Here is a 14,807-nt window from a genome sequence, read left to right as displayed (position 1 = left end):
TTCCTGCTGGGGGTCTTCTTGTGGGAGAGGCCCCACGGGCGGGGGGAGGAGCAAGGAGCAGCCCAGGCTGTGCAACCCTGGGCAGGTAACTTAACCTCTCTATGCCTAAGCCTCATCAGTAAAATAGAGCCAAGGTGGTTTTAAGGACAAGATGGGACTGTGTAGAAAAGAGGGCCCAACCCAAAAGTAGTAGCTGGTGTTCTTCCTGGCCCCTTACCCCTAACCTGATCTGGGTATTCCACGTACCCAGGCCAGAAAACTCTGACAAGCTCTCCCACTTACTCCCCCCGGGGCCCCACCCCCCCAGCACAGACACACCTTTGCTGGTGCCAGCCGCCCAGCGCACCTGCTCCACATGACTCATTCACAAGCACACACGCATTCCTCATGGAGAGCAAACACCAGCCCAGCCACCGTCCTTTCCTAAGCCAAGCCCCTCTCAGTAGCCCCCTCGCACCACAGCTCTGCAGGGACCCTACAGGCCCCCCAGCCCCCATTGCCCTGGTCACCACTGATAAAAGGGTGAAATGGCACAGAGGAGAAAGCCAGGTAGAAATCAAACAGTAGCTGAACCTCTCAGGGACTTCAGCCCCACAACCTTTGCATGACACACCAGCAAGGAGCCGGGGGCAGGGGAGGGGGGGGTCCGTGCTGCAAGCCCACCCAAGGAGAAGTTCAGAGAGGCCAGGTCAAGATGTCTCTCCCTCCTCTCTTGGGCGGGGCACTGAGGCCAGCCCTTTTCTGCAGGCATGTACCCCACCCCAGCCTGGCCTCTCACCACCTGTTCAGAGATGTCAGCATGACTACACCAGGACCCCGGAGGCCCCAATTCCGCCCACCCAACACCTGTCCCCTCCACACAAGTGTGGGTGCTATTCTCAGCCCAGGGCTCCAGGACACCAGCCATAAACAAAGGGTGAAATCTCAGCTCCTGCAGCCCGAAGGCCCCCTGCCAGCCTCTCATCACCTGCTTCCTGAGCTAGGTGGCTGGAACAACCTCTGAGGGGTGGGAGGAGCTGAGCATGGGCCCAGCCACACCCAAGCCAGAGAGCACTGGGGGCTGGGGCAGTGGCTACAAGGGCCAGCAGGGCCACAGGCACCCCCAGTCCTTCATCAAGAGCACTGCTTCCCTATCAGTGCCCTGCCATGCTGGCCCCCACACCACCTCCCAGGGTCTACCCCAGGCAGAGGACAGGCTTGTCCCTCTGGAAGCCCTCAGCCCTTTGCGTATGTTCCTCTCTAAGGAGTTCCTGGGGGGTGCAAACAGGTAAGCACTTGGCTCTGCTTTCCCAGCTCCTGAAGAACACTCCACAAGGAGCCCTGTCCCAGGCTCCCCAGGCGTCCAACTCCCACCTTCCACTCAGTACACCCAGGCTTCCTCCAAAAGTTCCAGAAGAGACGAGGTAGCAATGACAAGCGGCAGAAGGGGCACTCTGCAGGGATCCCCCATGAGAGGGCAGAGGTCCCCAGAAATCCCAGCAAACACCAGCATGCCCTCCCAGGTTCTGCAGAGTTATGACAGGCTGGCCCCTCCTGGGCTCATGCCCAACAATCCTCCAAGGACCCTCCTGCCTCTCCTCACCCAGACAAACAGAGCTGTAAGAGGAAGATGAGCAGCCAGTTAGCCAGAGAGGGAAGGAAGTAGGGAGGAAAGAGGGAAGGAGGAAGGGAGGAAGGAACTAAATGCTGGGATGCACCCAAGGAGGGGCAGAAAGGAGTGGAATGCGAGCAAGGCGTGGACACCCTGTCTGACCCAGAGATCCTGGTGGGGGTAGGGGAAGCCCATCCAACTCTGGGGCCCTGAAAACTGAGATGTATAGAAGCTGGGAGGGGTCCCTCCTGCTCCAGGGAGAAGGGTTAGGGTAGGAGGGCTGAGGGGGATGGGAAGTGGAAGGGAACATGGTGTTCCTCACAGTCCTCTCCTTTACCGCCCCCCTCCCCGAAGCCTCAGGCCCCACCAACTAGATCCCAAGCTGGTGGGCCAGGCCTGGACCACATACCTGGATGGGCAGCATGGCCCAGCTGGGACACACACAAGCATACAGCTACAGCACCTCAGCCACCCCCACCCTGGGGCAAGGCTGGGGTCCATGAGCTGGCACCCAGCCTTCAGTTTCTCATCTGAAGTGGAGACACCTGCTCTTTCACTTCATCCTCATGACAACCCTTCCATGTAGGATGCTGTACCCACTTCACAAACAAGATGACCCAGGCTCAGTGAGCATAGTAACTTCCCCAAGGTCAAAGGGCTTAGGAGGAGCAGAGCTGGGATTTGAGGGGTGAGCCAAGGTCCCGTACGGAAGGGGACAAGAAGAAGGAACGAGGGTCTCAGGGTCTCCTGGGTGTGCCTGAGGAACTCCAGGAGGCCAGGTCACACTCACACAGGAAGGGCACTGAGCCTGCCACACAGGTTAGGGATGGCCTCCCTTAGCCCCGGCCCACAGCCGGCAGGGTGGCGGCAAGAAGATCAGCACAAAGTCAGGCCGTGGCATCAGGTTCCATCCACACGCTGACTCAGCTTTCCCTGCCAGCCTGCCCCCAGTGTGCCCAGGCCAGCAGAGGCAGGGCAACGCTGCCCCCACATCCTCAGGAAGGGCCCAGGCCCTTCAGCAGCCTCCACCAGCCCCATGGTCCACCCCAACAGGAGGGACGGGCAGGCTGTGAACTTGGAGAAGGTGGTGACACTCCAGCCCTGCCAGGCCTGCTTCCAGGACAGACACTGAGTCCTTAAGGAAGGGACACGCAATAGATCAAAACAAAACAACTTCTGACTTAGTTTATATTTCAGGAGGAAAAAAATATATATATAGCAATATTTGGGTCCTGTCCCAGGTTCAACAAATGCATCCAATTAATTGGGGATTCTGTTTCCCAGTTTAGATCACGACTCGGCTCATTCCCTGCCGTTAACTCGTCCTTGAGTCTCCCCCAATGCCCCTGCCATCCTCTTGGTCCCTCCAGCTCTTTCTTTGTGGGAGGTATGGTATCTGTACCCAGCTGTCTCCCATCCTGAGGACCCCAGGGCTTTGGGGCCAGGCCAGCTTCGTTCAAGTCAGACCCCTTGCTTTCTGGGGCCCCTTGATGCTCCTGGTCACCCTCCAGGAATCATTGGAGGGTCCTGGGCCACATGGAAGGAAAGCCCCAGTTCCATAGCTTTCTCATCTCCTTTGCAGTCTCCCACACACACCTATGTGCATGTCTGACAAAGGTGCTCCCACACTGATTTTCATTTGTAAGCACTTTAGAGCTCATGTTTGCACTTCAATAGTCACACCAGCACCCCTCACCACCACTCTGGCTTGACCTGGCTGGAGGAGGGGCAGCACCTGGGAAAAGTCACCTGGGGTCAAGTGCTACTTCCCAGGAAACATCTTTGAGGACCAAAGAGGGAGGAACTCTCAGGGCTTCCCTAAGCCTCAGTGTTCCCATCTGTCAAATGGGACTACAACCCAGTCCCGCCAACCTCATAGGTCACTAGAAGAAACAAATGAGAAATGCTGGGTGTGACGGCAGCTCCAAGTAAATTACTAAACACAACAGAGATCTAAGACTGACCTCCCCTCCTGAGCATCCAGGCTGGGCCTGGACCGGGTGCCCCTACTATCACTTACAGGATGTGTGAGTTCACCAGATTTCACTGGGGGCAGGGGAGGTGGGGGACAACTCAGGCTTCCCCGTTCCCAGGCGGCAAACACTGAGGCTCCGTGGCCAAGCCAGGACTGGCCCAGGCCTCTCAAGCCTGTGCTCTTCTGCTATACATCAGGTTCCTCTACTGAGGGAATGAATGAATGAATGATGGGAGACCTCACACCTCTGCCTCCAGCCCTGGCCCCTCATCTCACCCCCTCATTCAGTCAGGCTCTGGCTCTGGGGTGGGGAGTTCTGACTTCTCTCCTTGAGGAGGTGATACCACCATCTCCCAATTTAGCTCTGGCAGCCTATACCGGAAAAAAATGTGCACTGCAGTCACCTCCAAGAGTCCCTTTACAGCAAAGACAAACAGCTCAAAATGCAAAAGCCAGAACTGCCAACGCAGTGGGCTCTTCTGGGCATTCCCGAGGTGCTCCTGCCAGGGAGCAGGCACAGCACTGCAGGCATTCACATTCTCCTGGGCCCTCTGCAGGCCTGTGGTACAGGAGTACTTGGACCCCATTTTACCAAGGAGGAAACAGGCTCAGATAGGGCAACTGACTTGCCCAGGGCCACAGAGCAGGCAAGGGGCCGTCCTGGGCCAAGCCCCTTCCCCTCTCTGCAGATTAAAGCCCCTGTTCCCATCTATGTTCCTCCTTCCACATCCCCGGATTTTCTTCGTGCCCCTTCCCCATTCGATCCCTTGTCTCTCCTTGCCTGCCTGGGCCCAGGTTAGCCCCCAACCACCCCATTGCATGCATCTGCCCCTTGAGATTGTTATTGATGGGCTGGGGCTGGATGACATGATCTTAACTGATGCCACCTCACAGAAGTGAGGAGCCACAGCTGGCTGGGGGAGGGGGACCTCTCCAGGCTAGGTCCCTCCAGTGCCCAATGGTAGGTCCAGGCCCACCCAGGGCCCAGGCATCTTGGCTATAGTCCCAGGGAGAGGGTGAGTTGAGCAAACATCCAAAGAAAGCAGCAGCAGCTGTTGGAAAAGGGGTCCGGGGGAGGGAGACCGGGAGAGGGCTGGCAAATGCCCCTCCATCACTCCATCTCCTCTTCCAGTACAGCAGCCTCAGCAAAGCTTCTCCCCTGAGCCTCCACCCACACACAGCGGCTGCTGGTGTTGTCACTGTTATGGCAGCCATCCGCCACGGCGTCTCCTCTGACGACCTCCCCCGCTCCAGCCCAGGCACAAGGCTGTGGGCCCCATGTGGCAGCTGGGTCAAAGGCCCAGCCCTGCATGGCAGTGCCTACAGCAGGGCCCTGACAGGGTTACCTCCTGGGCAGTCAGGAAAACTGCTTGAGCTCTCCAGTCCCGTATGGCCAGTGTCCCCTCCTCATGTCACCAAGAGTCTGGGGCCTAAAATATGATGGGGGGCACAGGATGTTGTATACCAGCCACCCAGGAAGATGGGGGACAGATCTCGGGGCTCCTGTGAGCCCAAACAACACCCAAGGAAGGAGCCTGACCAGCCGAGAGCACTTACGGGTCTCCGGGCAAAGGCAGCCTCTTCCAGAGCCCATGGCTGCACCAGCCTTCAGGGCCCTCCCCAGGCCTGCCCCACCTGTCTTTCCAACTCAAGACTCACCCCACCCACACCTCCACACTCCAGCCACCCTGAGCAGGCCTTTGCAAGGGCTGTTCCCACCGCCAGAAGCATTCCTCCTACCCACAACCTGCCTCCTTCACCCTCAGAACTTGGCTCTGGCACCCCCTCCTCCAAGGAGCCTTCCCTGACTGCCCAGGCCAGTGGAGAGCTCCCCCACAACAGGCACACCATAAATGAAGAGCTACAGCTGACAAACAGAAAGGTCATCGCAGCCCGTCCCCTAAGCGAGCCACAATCCCATCAGGCAGACTCAGCCAGAGGGGTGTCCTGACAGAGGTACCCTAGGAGCTCTGGGGAGGGGAGGCCTGGCAGTGATGAGTCCCTCCCCACCCCAAGGACTATGGCAGCTGCTGCGCCACCAGTCACTGCCCCCTCCCTGTGCACCTGCTCAGCCAGCCACCCTCCATGGTACACACACTGCAGGGGCAGCGGGGCCTGCAGCGGCCACCTTTCCAAGAAGCGGAGGCAGCCATCAAGGCCGTGGCCTCGGGCTTGGGCCACAGCATGGGGGCTTGAATGCCCACTCCCGGGGCACCACTGCACCCCCAGGATCACAGCCCAAATCCCAGCCCCATGCTGTGACCTCAATCCCACCCCATCTTCTACCTCCCTTGGGGTCTAGGTCAGACTGCAGCCAGTGCAGGTCCCAGAAGCCAGGAAGAGGCCTGGGAAAGAGCGAGCATAAATGTGTCTGAGAACGGCAGCAAGAGGTCTGAGCCTGGCTGGCCCTAACTGTGAAGTCCCATATTCCCCAAATCACACTGGCCCAGGCCAGCACTCCCCAACCCCGGTCACCTCAAAACCTTCTCAGGTGCCGTGTGGATTCCCGTGAGCACCCTTTGGCAGGGGCTCAAAGCCAAGCCACACTGGGCATCGTGGGTAGAGCTGGCAGGAATCCCCACATGGCCCCCCAACTCTGGAGAATCCCCAGTCCCCAGGCACCAAGCGCTGCAGCCACTGGCTCAGGATAAGCCTTACAAAAGCCCCGAGCAGTTTTCTCACCGACAGTTACTGTGGGACAAGGTGGTGAAGTGATATCTGGGCCATACCTCTCCCGGCTGATGGTGGGGCGAGATCTGCATCCCAAAACCCACAGCGAGCCTCCCGGGTATCTGCCAGCTATCAGTGCCAACAGAAGGGCCTCCCAGAACCCTGTCCCAGCCTGCCTCTGTGAGGTGGGCCTGCAGCTCTGGGCTGAGGCAAGGGGTACAAGATCGAGGCCATAGGAGGTATGCCAAGCTGGGGGTGTCACAGTGACCCCGCCCTCAGGGAGCAGACATCACAGAGACCTTGCCCCTTGCCGTCATAGGCCTGCCTGAAGCCTGCGCACCAGGAGAGCTGCCTGTCCAGTCCCTACTCCCCACGGCCCTACCGGGTGGGCAACCAGGAATCAGTACAGTGGGCCCCAGACTTCTGAATTCCACATCAGGAAGTTTTCCCAGTGTGGGGCATATGTGGGATGTGTGTGTAGCCTTGACTATCCCCCCCAAGAATATTAGTATTACTATTGTTTCACAAAAAAAGCACTTTAGCAATTACAAAAGTAGGATATAATCTCTGAATAAGGACAGTATCTTAATACTGCATATAGCTCTTTGAAACGCAGGCACACACACAGCATAAATACACACACTGTGCTTGTTCACCCTCATCTGAACACATGAACCCCAGTCTATGGACCTGCATCTGAAAACTGTAGCCCCGAGCCCACCACATACCCAAAAGTAGACAGACCACATCACCAAGAGTAGGCTTAGACACCCAACTAAGACTGCTGGGAGAAGACAAGGGCTTTCCAGTTTAATGGAGGATTGAAAGGGTCTTAGGGACCACAGTCTGCCAAAAATGATGCCCTGTCACATTCTCCCATTGCGCCCTGCTGTACATTTGGATCTCTCCACAGCCTCCCACATGCCTGGCCCACTCACTGACCCCTGTAGAGGAGGCAGCCCAGAACTTTGACCAAGACAGCCCAAGTTACAAAGTCAGGCCTGGGTGACCGCTGGTCAAGGCACATCACTGCTCTGAGCCTCAGATCCTCCATTTGCTGCTTGGGAACCATAACCACCTCCCAGGGTTTCAGGGGCTTGAGAAATCTCACCAACCGCCTGGCGATCAGCAGGTGAGCAATAAACCGTGTCTGTTATCAGTAATATTTGACAAAGGCTCCCCTTGGGGCAGGAAAAGCCAGACTTCCTCAACTCCCCAGCCCTGACCCCTTTTCAGCCCTTGGTATGAGGCCAGCTCCACTGCCTAGTCCAGACAGACCCTGTGGATTCTTCAGGAGATGGCCTCAGGAGCCTGGGGTCAGCCAGTTCCCAGGAGGCAAAAGGATTTCATGGCACAAGAAGAACGATAAACCCTACTAGTGGGCAGACAACCATGAGCCCTGCCCGTGCTTGGAGCTCCATCCTGTCCATTTAACCTGCAGGAATCATCACCCTGTATTTCAGCCTAAATTGAGGCTAAGAAGTCAGCATGACTTTCCAAGGGCACAAGCTGGTAGTGATGAGTAGGGAGGGACTCAGGCCCAGCCTGATGGTTTCCACGACAAGGAGGGCTAAGTGCATGAAAACCTTAGAGTCTGGGGGCATCTCTGGTGCCTTCCTCCTGTTTTAGCAGGCCCTCCTGCTTCCCCATCTGCAGATCTGGGGCGAGAAGGTAACAGTGAGCCCGAGAGTCCCTGCCCACCTGGCCCTGCACAGACAGCTACCAGCGCTGCATGTGTGCCCAGGCCTGCCTGCTGCCATAGCCCTACTGAGTCTTTTAGGGTTGGTCTTCTTTTCTTTGTACTTTGAATCCCCAAAACAGATCTGCCAAAGAGGCAGCTTAGAAAAACCCAGCATACCAGGGTAGCATCCAAGAAGATGCACTCCTTCCCTAGGTGCCCTCTCACCTGGAGACCAGCCACACCCAATCCACCTCTGTGACCTAACGGCAGTCCTGAATCCTCCACACCAGCAGAGGGCTCACATCCAGGAGCTGCTGAGTAAATGCTGCACCGGTCGGTCAGTCAGTCAGTCAGTCTCCACTGAGGAAAAACTATGGTGGTTGGCTTGTTTACTGCCTGTCTTGACAAGCTAGAACCCAGGAGCTGGGTTTTGCTCACCCCCATACCCTCAGTCCCTACACATGCCTAGCACATAGTGGGTGCTCAACATCTGTTACATGAGTGAGTGAATGAATGAATGAACAAACCCTGTTATTTCACTAATGGTGAAAGTTAAGGCCAGACAGGTCTTACCTGGGTCGTGCAGTTTGTGTGTAAGAGAATCAAGATTCACCCCAAAACCGTCCGATTCCAGAGTCCAAGTCCTCCCCCTCCCACAGGTACGCATGCACACGCGCGCACACATGCACGCACGCATACACACACACACACACACACACACGGGGTGTGACAACATCATAGACTCTGATCAGCTCAGGCTCAGCAGGGATTAGTGGTCTACAGAGGCCTGTAACAGACACTCCCAGGGAGCAGGGTTGGGAGGAAGGAGGACAGAGGGGGAATCCCAGTGTGGGCTCACCATATTCCTGCCCACAGAGTCGGCATTTAATGAGCACTTACGGAAACCCTGGTGGCGCAGTGGTTAAGTGCTACAGCTGCTAACCAAGAGGTTGGCAGTTCAAATCCGCCAGGCACTCCTTGGAAACTCTATGGAGCAGTTCTACTCTGTCCTATAAGGTCGCTATGAGTTGGAATCAACTCAACAGCAGTGGGTTTGGTTCTTTTGGGTTTACTATGTAACAGGTCTTTGTCAAGGGCTTACTCCTCACAACAACTGTGCAGAGGAATTATACATTTTATTCATGAAGAAACTGTGCTCAGGAAGGTCCTGCCACTGCCCAGGGCCCCGCAGCGGGCCAGGGAAACCATGGCTGTCTGCCTGCAGAGCCCATGTCCCCTCTGCTGTCCCTCATAGTAGCGGTGGGCCTTTGTGGCCTTCTCTCACGTGGCGGAACCCAGGGATTCTAGAACCACATGGAAGAACCATCCAAGGTGTGGCCCTGGGTTAGGGCAGAACAGAAGCATCTCCTCACTTTGTCCAAGTCACACACCTCATGAGGTGTGACATGCCTCCTAGTCCAGGGGGCAAGAACACAGTCAGAGGCCCAGAGAGTGAAGTAAGAAAAGAGTGAAGGTGACTCTGGCAGGTTATCTATGAAGAGAGGGAGGAGACGCCTCGGCTTCTCCATGAAGCCATATGGCTCGAAGATTTCCACAGCATTCAATTGACTGCCCCAGCTACACCTCACCACCCCTTCTCTTGAGCTAATGTGGTGTCCTCACTGCCCTCAGTCCCACCAACGCACCGTGGCCCACTCCCTGGCCCTCCTTAGAACACCTTATCCTTCCACCATGCCCCGTGCAGCCCAGCGGCTCACCTTCCTGTGATGCCCTGAGCAAAACAGTCTTTCCTCACTTGCAGCTTTGGTCTGAGCCAGCAGGCCACTGAGCAGGGACACAGCTCATCCCCAGGCCCATCTGCCCCCAGGGCCCACTGGGGCTCAGAGAAGCCTGGGGGTCACGTTTCCACTTCTCCATGCCCACATTCCTTAGTCAATGTCCACAAGCACCCACAAACACCCACCCAAGATGAAGCCAACTCGAGGGCCTTCCTCCAGCAGGCGAGAGGGGCCACCACATAAATCACTGGGTTTGGGGGAAGCTGGCCCTTGTCTGAAGCTGGAGAAATGTACAGTGAAAGCCTGTGCAAGGTCAGAGGAGAGAGAGACAGAGCAGCGAGACACAGAGAGGGACAGAAGGAAGGAACGCCATGGGGGTGGTTATAAGGGAGAGGAGTAGGACAACCACTGCAGACACCCAGAGACACAGATAAAGAGAGACAGGTGGAGGTCAGAGAATGCAAGCGAAAGGAGCAGCTTCTGAATCCCGCCTGGGAATGGGGAGGAGGTCCCACACGCAAAAATCAGGGGACAGAGCTTCTAGGCGGAGAGAAGCGCCAGGGGCTAAGGACAAGGTAGAAGTAACCTGGGGCTTCCCAGAACCTCCAGCCAACCTGCTGGGACCCCAGCTCTGTCACTTAGCACTCTGCAACTTAGGCAAGTGGTAGGCCTACCCAAGACCCCATCCCTCTTCTGTTAAAGCTGATGAGAGCACCTCCTTCTAGGTGGAGCGGGGCTACTCTTATAGCTGAAGATAAAAGTTGGCTCAAGGAGAGGTCTGGCTCATTCTAGGCCATGTCAGCCTCCCAGATGCACAGCTAATATGGCTCCTGCAGAAGGAACGGTGCCCACCCAAATGATAATCGTGCAATTCTGTGAGATACATGACCGCTTGTCAAGGTTCTATAAATAATTACCCTTTCACCTTCCCTTCCGTGAGCGAGGCACTGTGCTGTTCACAGGCAGCCCCAGGCCCCTGTCCTGCCCAGCTGGTCCCCACCACAACCCTCTCTATACTCCTCGCCGCGTGCTCCAGGGCTGGCCAGGAGGAACAGACAACGTGCACACTCCCACCGTTGGCCAGGGCCTTCTTGTGCTCATCACTGTCCAAGCTCTGCCTGAACAAGGCTCTGCCTGAACAAGGCTCTGCCTGAACAAGGCTCTGCCTGAACAAGGCTCTGCCTGAACAAGGCTCTGCCTGAACAAGGCTCAGCCTGAACAAGGCTCTGCCTGAACAAGGCTCTGCCTGAACAAGGCTCTGCCTGAACAAGGCTCTGCCTGAACAAGGCTCAGCCTTCTCTGCATGCTCCATTAGCACTTCTCGGTGGTGGACCTTCAGAGGCGAGCAGGCCAGACTCCAGCCACCCCCCTGCCAGCTGTTCCTTCTCCCCAGCCACCCCATCCCCCAAGGTGCTCAGCCCGCCAACCTCTAATCCTCTCTGTCATCTGACCCCAGCTCCACCCTAAGTCTGCTCTGCCCAGCCACACTTCTGAGGTCCAAAAATGGACACAGTCATTTATAGAGAGTCCGACTAGCCCGATGCAATGAGAAGATGACCTCATGGCGCCCACTCGCTGGCTATAGGCACCACTCTGTGCTCAGCACCATGGCAGTGGCTGGAGGCAGGGACTGAGCAGAGCAGTGCTGGCAGGCCCAGGTGACCCTTCTAATTCATCCTTATATCCAACTCACACCCGGGCCAGAGGCCGCAGGGCCTATAACAATCAGCTACACACAGGCTATCGTAAGGCATCATAAGACTTGGCACAAAACAGGCATACAGCACATGTCCAAGCAACACTTGAATGAAGGTGGAAGTAGCTCACAGCACCAACTAGCCTACCTACAGGCCTGCATGAAGGCTCATAAGCCAAGCCCCAAGATGCTAAGCACCTACTGGGGGTTAGGTGAATGCTGGTGGTGGACACAAAGGATCTGCCCCTGCCCAGGAGTACCCAGACAGAGACAGGACGGTCAAAAGGTAGTAACAAAGAAGTGTGATCCAGGATTCCATGGAGAGACGCCACTTGAGCTGGGGAACAGCACCAGAGGGTAGGCGTCCCTTGACCCCACTGCTGCCCTGTGTCTCTGTGGATGATTGCCCTGAGAGCGGAAGAGGGGAAGATGAGAGGTTAGGCCCTCTATCAAAGATCCTGCTTGTCTGTCAGGAAATGCCTCCAATGGCCCCAGGGAAACTGGAATTGACAGGGCAAGCTGGGTGCACTGTGGGGGATGCTGGGACAACACAGGGGATCACAGTTACATGAACAATGCCCAAGTTAGACATGAGCCAGCAGCCCAGTTAGTGGGCAAAGGGGAGAGGCTGGTGCGGGTTGAGGTATCAGGCTTCCTGGGAGGGGTGCCTGCAACTGGGCCAAGAAGAGAGAGGATGGAAAGAAGGTTACTGTTAAGGGACTCAGCCAGGAGGCTCAGGCAGGGCCAGCCCTTGGCCAAAGCCAGTATCCATAGCTAAGTGGCTGTCAGCCAACCACCTGTGGCAACAGAATGGGAGCTGAGGAGAGATAGCAGTTCAGTGGGGTCAGTGATGACACAAGGCCGTTTACATGGAGGGGACACAGCTCATGCCTGCTGCCCCCAGAACAACATCAAAGATGATGCTGCCTAGAAAAGGCAGCTAGGCCAAAGGGGACACAAAAAGATCAATCAGGAGCCAGGGAGGCACAAGACATCAGTGGTAGTGGCAAGACATTTGTCTCCTTGGCCTCCCATTCATTGTCCTAGGCCCCTGAGAAGTAGGAGGAAGCCTTGGTCCCAGGGGCTGCCTGCTCCAGGCACCTACAGGGATGGCCCAGTCATGGGAGACCAGGGAGCCGCACCTGGCCAAGAGGGCAAGAGCCCAAGACAGGCACCACTACCCCCACCTGGCGCTTCCCAGTCTTCCCAGCCACCAGCCAGGCATCCTGGGGGCTCTAATTCCGCCCTCTCCCCTGGGGAAGAGAATTGGTGCTGACCAGATCTGGAGTTTGGCTGAAGGCCCTTCCCTCCACCGCATACCCCCACCTCCTTATGGGCAACCACAGGGATGAGCGGCGGGACTCAGGGAGGTGCAAGAGAACCTCTTGCCGCCCCCACCACCACCACCACCACCACCATCACGAGGTTGCATCCTCAGGGAGCCCGCAGGTCCCAGCTGCAAAAGTCATTGTTTATAAACAGCCACAGGCCTGACTGAGGAAGGCCTGGCGTTCCCGGATCCCCTCTTGGCCGCGCGGGGGAGGCAGCAGGCCCCGCCGCACGGCACTGGGGGGCCACACAGGCTGAAGCACCAGGTCCTGCAATCTCAGATTTCAGTCAGAGCCAGCAGGGGAAGTGGCGTCAGCAGCTAGTGTGATCCAATTCAATAAGCCAGAAGCGGCTAGGGAGAGAAGGCAAGGCAGGCGACCCCCGCCCCCAGTCCCTGCATTTCCTGCACTATCCAAGTGCCCCAGGAAGCCCCCGGCTGCACGTTCCGCCAGCCCGGAGTCACGATCGGCGCGGAGGGGTAGGGTTTCCTGCGGACCCAGGGTCGAAGGGCGGCGATGCCGAGAGGGGCCCGTGGAGCCCTCCGCACCCCTCCCCGGCCCGCCGCCCTCCCCTGGGCCAGCTCCCAACGCCGGGGCCGCCACCGGATCCTCGGGCGTTGGAAACCCGAAGCCCCTGCTCTGTCGCGGGCACCTCCCCGAAGGGCGCGCGGCCCTCTGCACCCGACCCGGCCGGGCCGGAGCTCCAGGCCGCCAGCGCCGCTCCAGAGACGAAACCCGATCCCTCCTTCGGCCCGCGGGGAGAGAAGGTGGAGAGGCGGGTGTAAAGGAGGGGGACCGCGGGCGCAGGGAGCAACTGGGAGCCGGGAACCTCGCGCGCCGGCGACCCGCAGGCCCCGGAGGCAGCCCTTAAGTCCCGGGTAAAGTGGTCGGGGTGGGGAGCAGGGCTTTCCCCCTCCACCGCGCCGGCTCCGTCCGGCTCCGGCGTAGGCCTGGAGCGCTGGGGTCCCACGTCGTCTCCAGCTCACAGCCCTCGACCTCCGGGGGAGGGTGAGGCGGGAGCTCGGGCCGGCGGGAAGAGCCCCTTCTCCACCCAGGTGCGGAGAAAGCATAAAGCAATGGGAGGGGAAGGAGCCGGGGGGTGGGGAGGGACAGCTGCTCCCTCTCCCACCCCCGCAGGGAGTGGGGAGACGGACGACGCGGGCAAGAGAGGGCGCCCAGAACGCAGGGGGTGCAGCCTGGGGGTCCCCAAAGGCCTCGTCCGCGGTCGCCCGAGCGTGACAGTGCCCAAACCCGGGTGAAGACCAGTCAGGTGGGCGGCGGTGAAGGGCAGGTGGCCGGGGTTCCTGCTCGCTCACCTTCTCCTGCGCGCGGGTGAGCTTCTTCTGCACGTTGCTGGCGATCTTCCCTGCCGTCACCCCCTTGCTGCCCAGCTCTGCCATCGCCGCGCGGGCCTCGCCCGTGGCGGGCCCTTCACTCGCAGGGAGGCCGTGAGCGCCGCGCCGCAGCCCCAACCGCGCGTCGGGCTCGGGCTCCGCTCCACGCCGCGCACTCGGCGAGCACCCGGACTGACGGAGGCTGAACGTGCGCCCGCCCGCGAGCGACGCGAGGACCGGGGGAGGGGCGCTGGGGAGGGGCCGGGCCTCGGGCGACGGTCGGCGCCCCCCGCCCGCCCCCTCCGGACAAGACACGGCCTTTTAAAGGGCCACCGCCCGCGCAGGAGCCTCACGCTCGGCCAGGAGGCGGCGGCTGGCACTGGAGCCGGGGGGCTGCGGCGAGCGGGACTCCTGCGACGCCCCGGTGACACCGCCCCGGGGCGGGGATTAACACGACAGTCCTCGGTCCAGCGCCGCCGTGGGCCTGGCGCCTTCGTCCTCACAAGCCCTTCCCGCAGCCCAGGAAAGTAAACAGGTTGGGGCTAGCGGCGGGCTTTTAAAAATCAAAGATACAGAGCGGCGGTTGGTACGCACCCCTGCAATCGGGTGCCGGGGCCGGGGTGGGGGGGCTGCCGGGGCCCCTCACCTTCCCTGCTCACCTCTGGCCCTGCGCGCGTCGCTCCGCCTCCTCCCGGCCTATGTACTCACCGGTCTTCACCTGGGTTTTCTGGGCTCTCTGGGACATCGTAACGTTTCTGCCCCTGGCGCCTAGTCTTGTGCAGCCAGGCATGCA

General features: G+C 58.7%; 1 protein-coding gene across 12 annotated transcripts in view; it reads right to left on the bottom strand.

Annotated features, from left to right (window-relative positions):
• BIN1 (bridging integrator 1) overlaps positions 1 to 14,133 on the bottom strand; it is a 69,324-nt gene extending 55,191 nt beyond the window's left edge. For 3 of the 12 annotated variants that reach the window (XM_064287351.1, XM_064287353.1, XM_064287355.1), the window contains exon 1: positions 13,997 to 14,127. In XM_064287351.1, coding sequence (XP_064143421.1) covers positions 13,997 to 14,080 — 84 coding nt within the window. In that variant the 5' untranslated portion in view covers positions 14,081 to 14,127. Of the gene's footprint in view, positions 1 to 13,996 lie in introns of all 12 variants that reach the window. The other 9 variants (XM_064287358.1, XM_064287359.1, XM_064287347.1 and 6 more) reach the window with 5 other exon arrangements.
• Positions 14,134 to 14,807: the final 674 nt, after the last annotated feature.

The sequence above is a fragment of the Loxodonta africana genome, chromosome 6, assembly GCF_030014295.1.
Source record: "Loxodonta africana isolate mLoxAfr1 chromosome 6, mLoxAfr1.hap2, whole genome shotgun sequence".
In the NCBI taxonomy this organism is placed as follows: domain Eukaryota; kingdom Metazoa; phylum Chordata; class Mammalia; order Proboscidea; family Elephantidae; genus Loxodonta; species Loxodonta africana.
The sequence above is the reverse complement of the archived record's forward strand: the minus strand, read 5'-3'. Positions and strand labels throughout refer to the sequence as shown.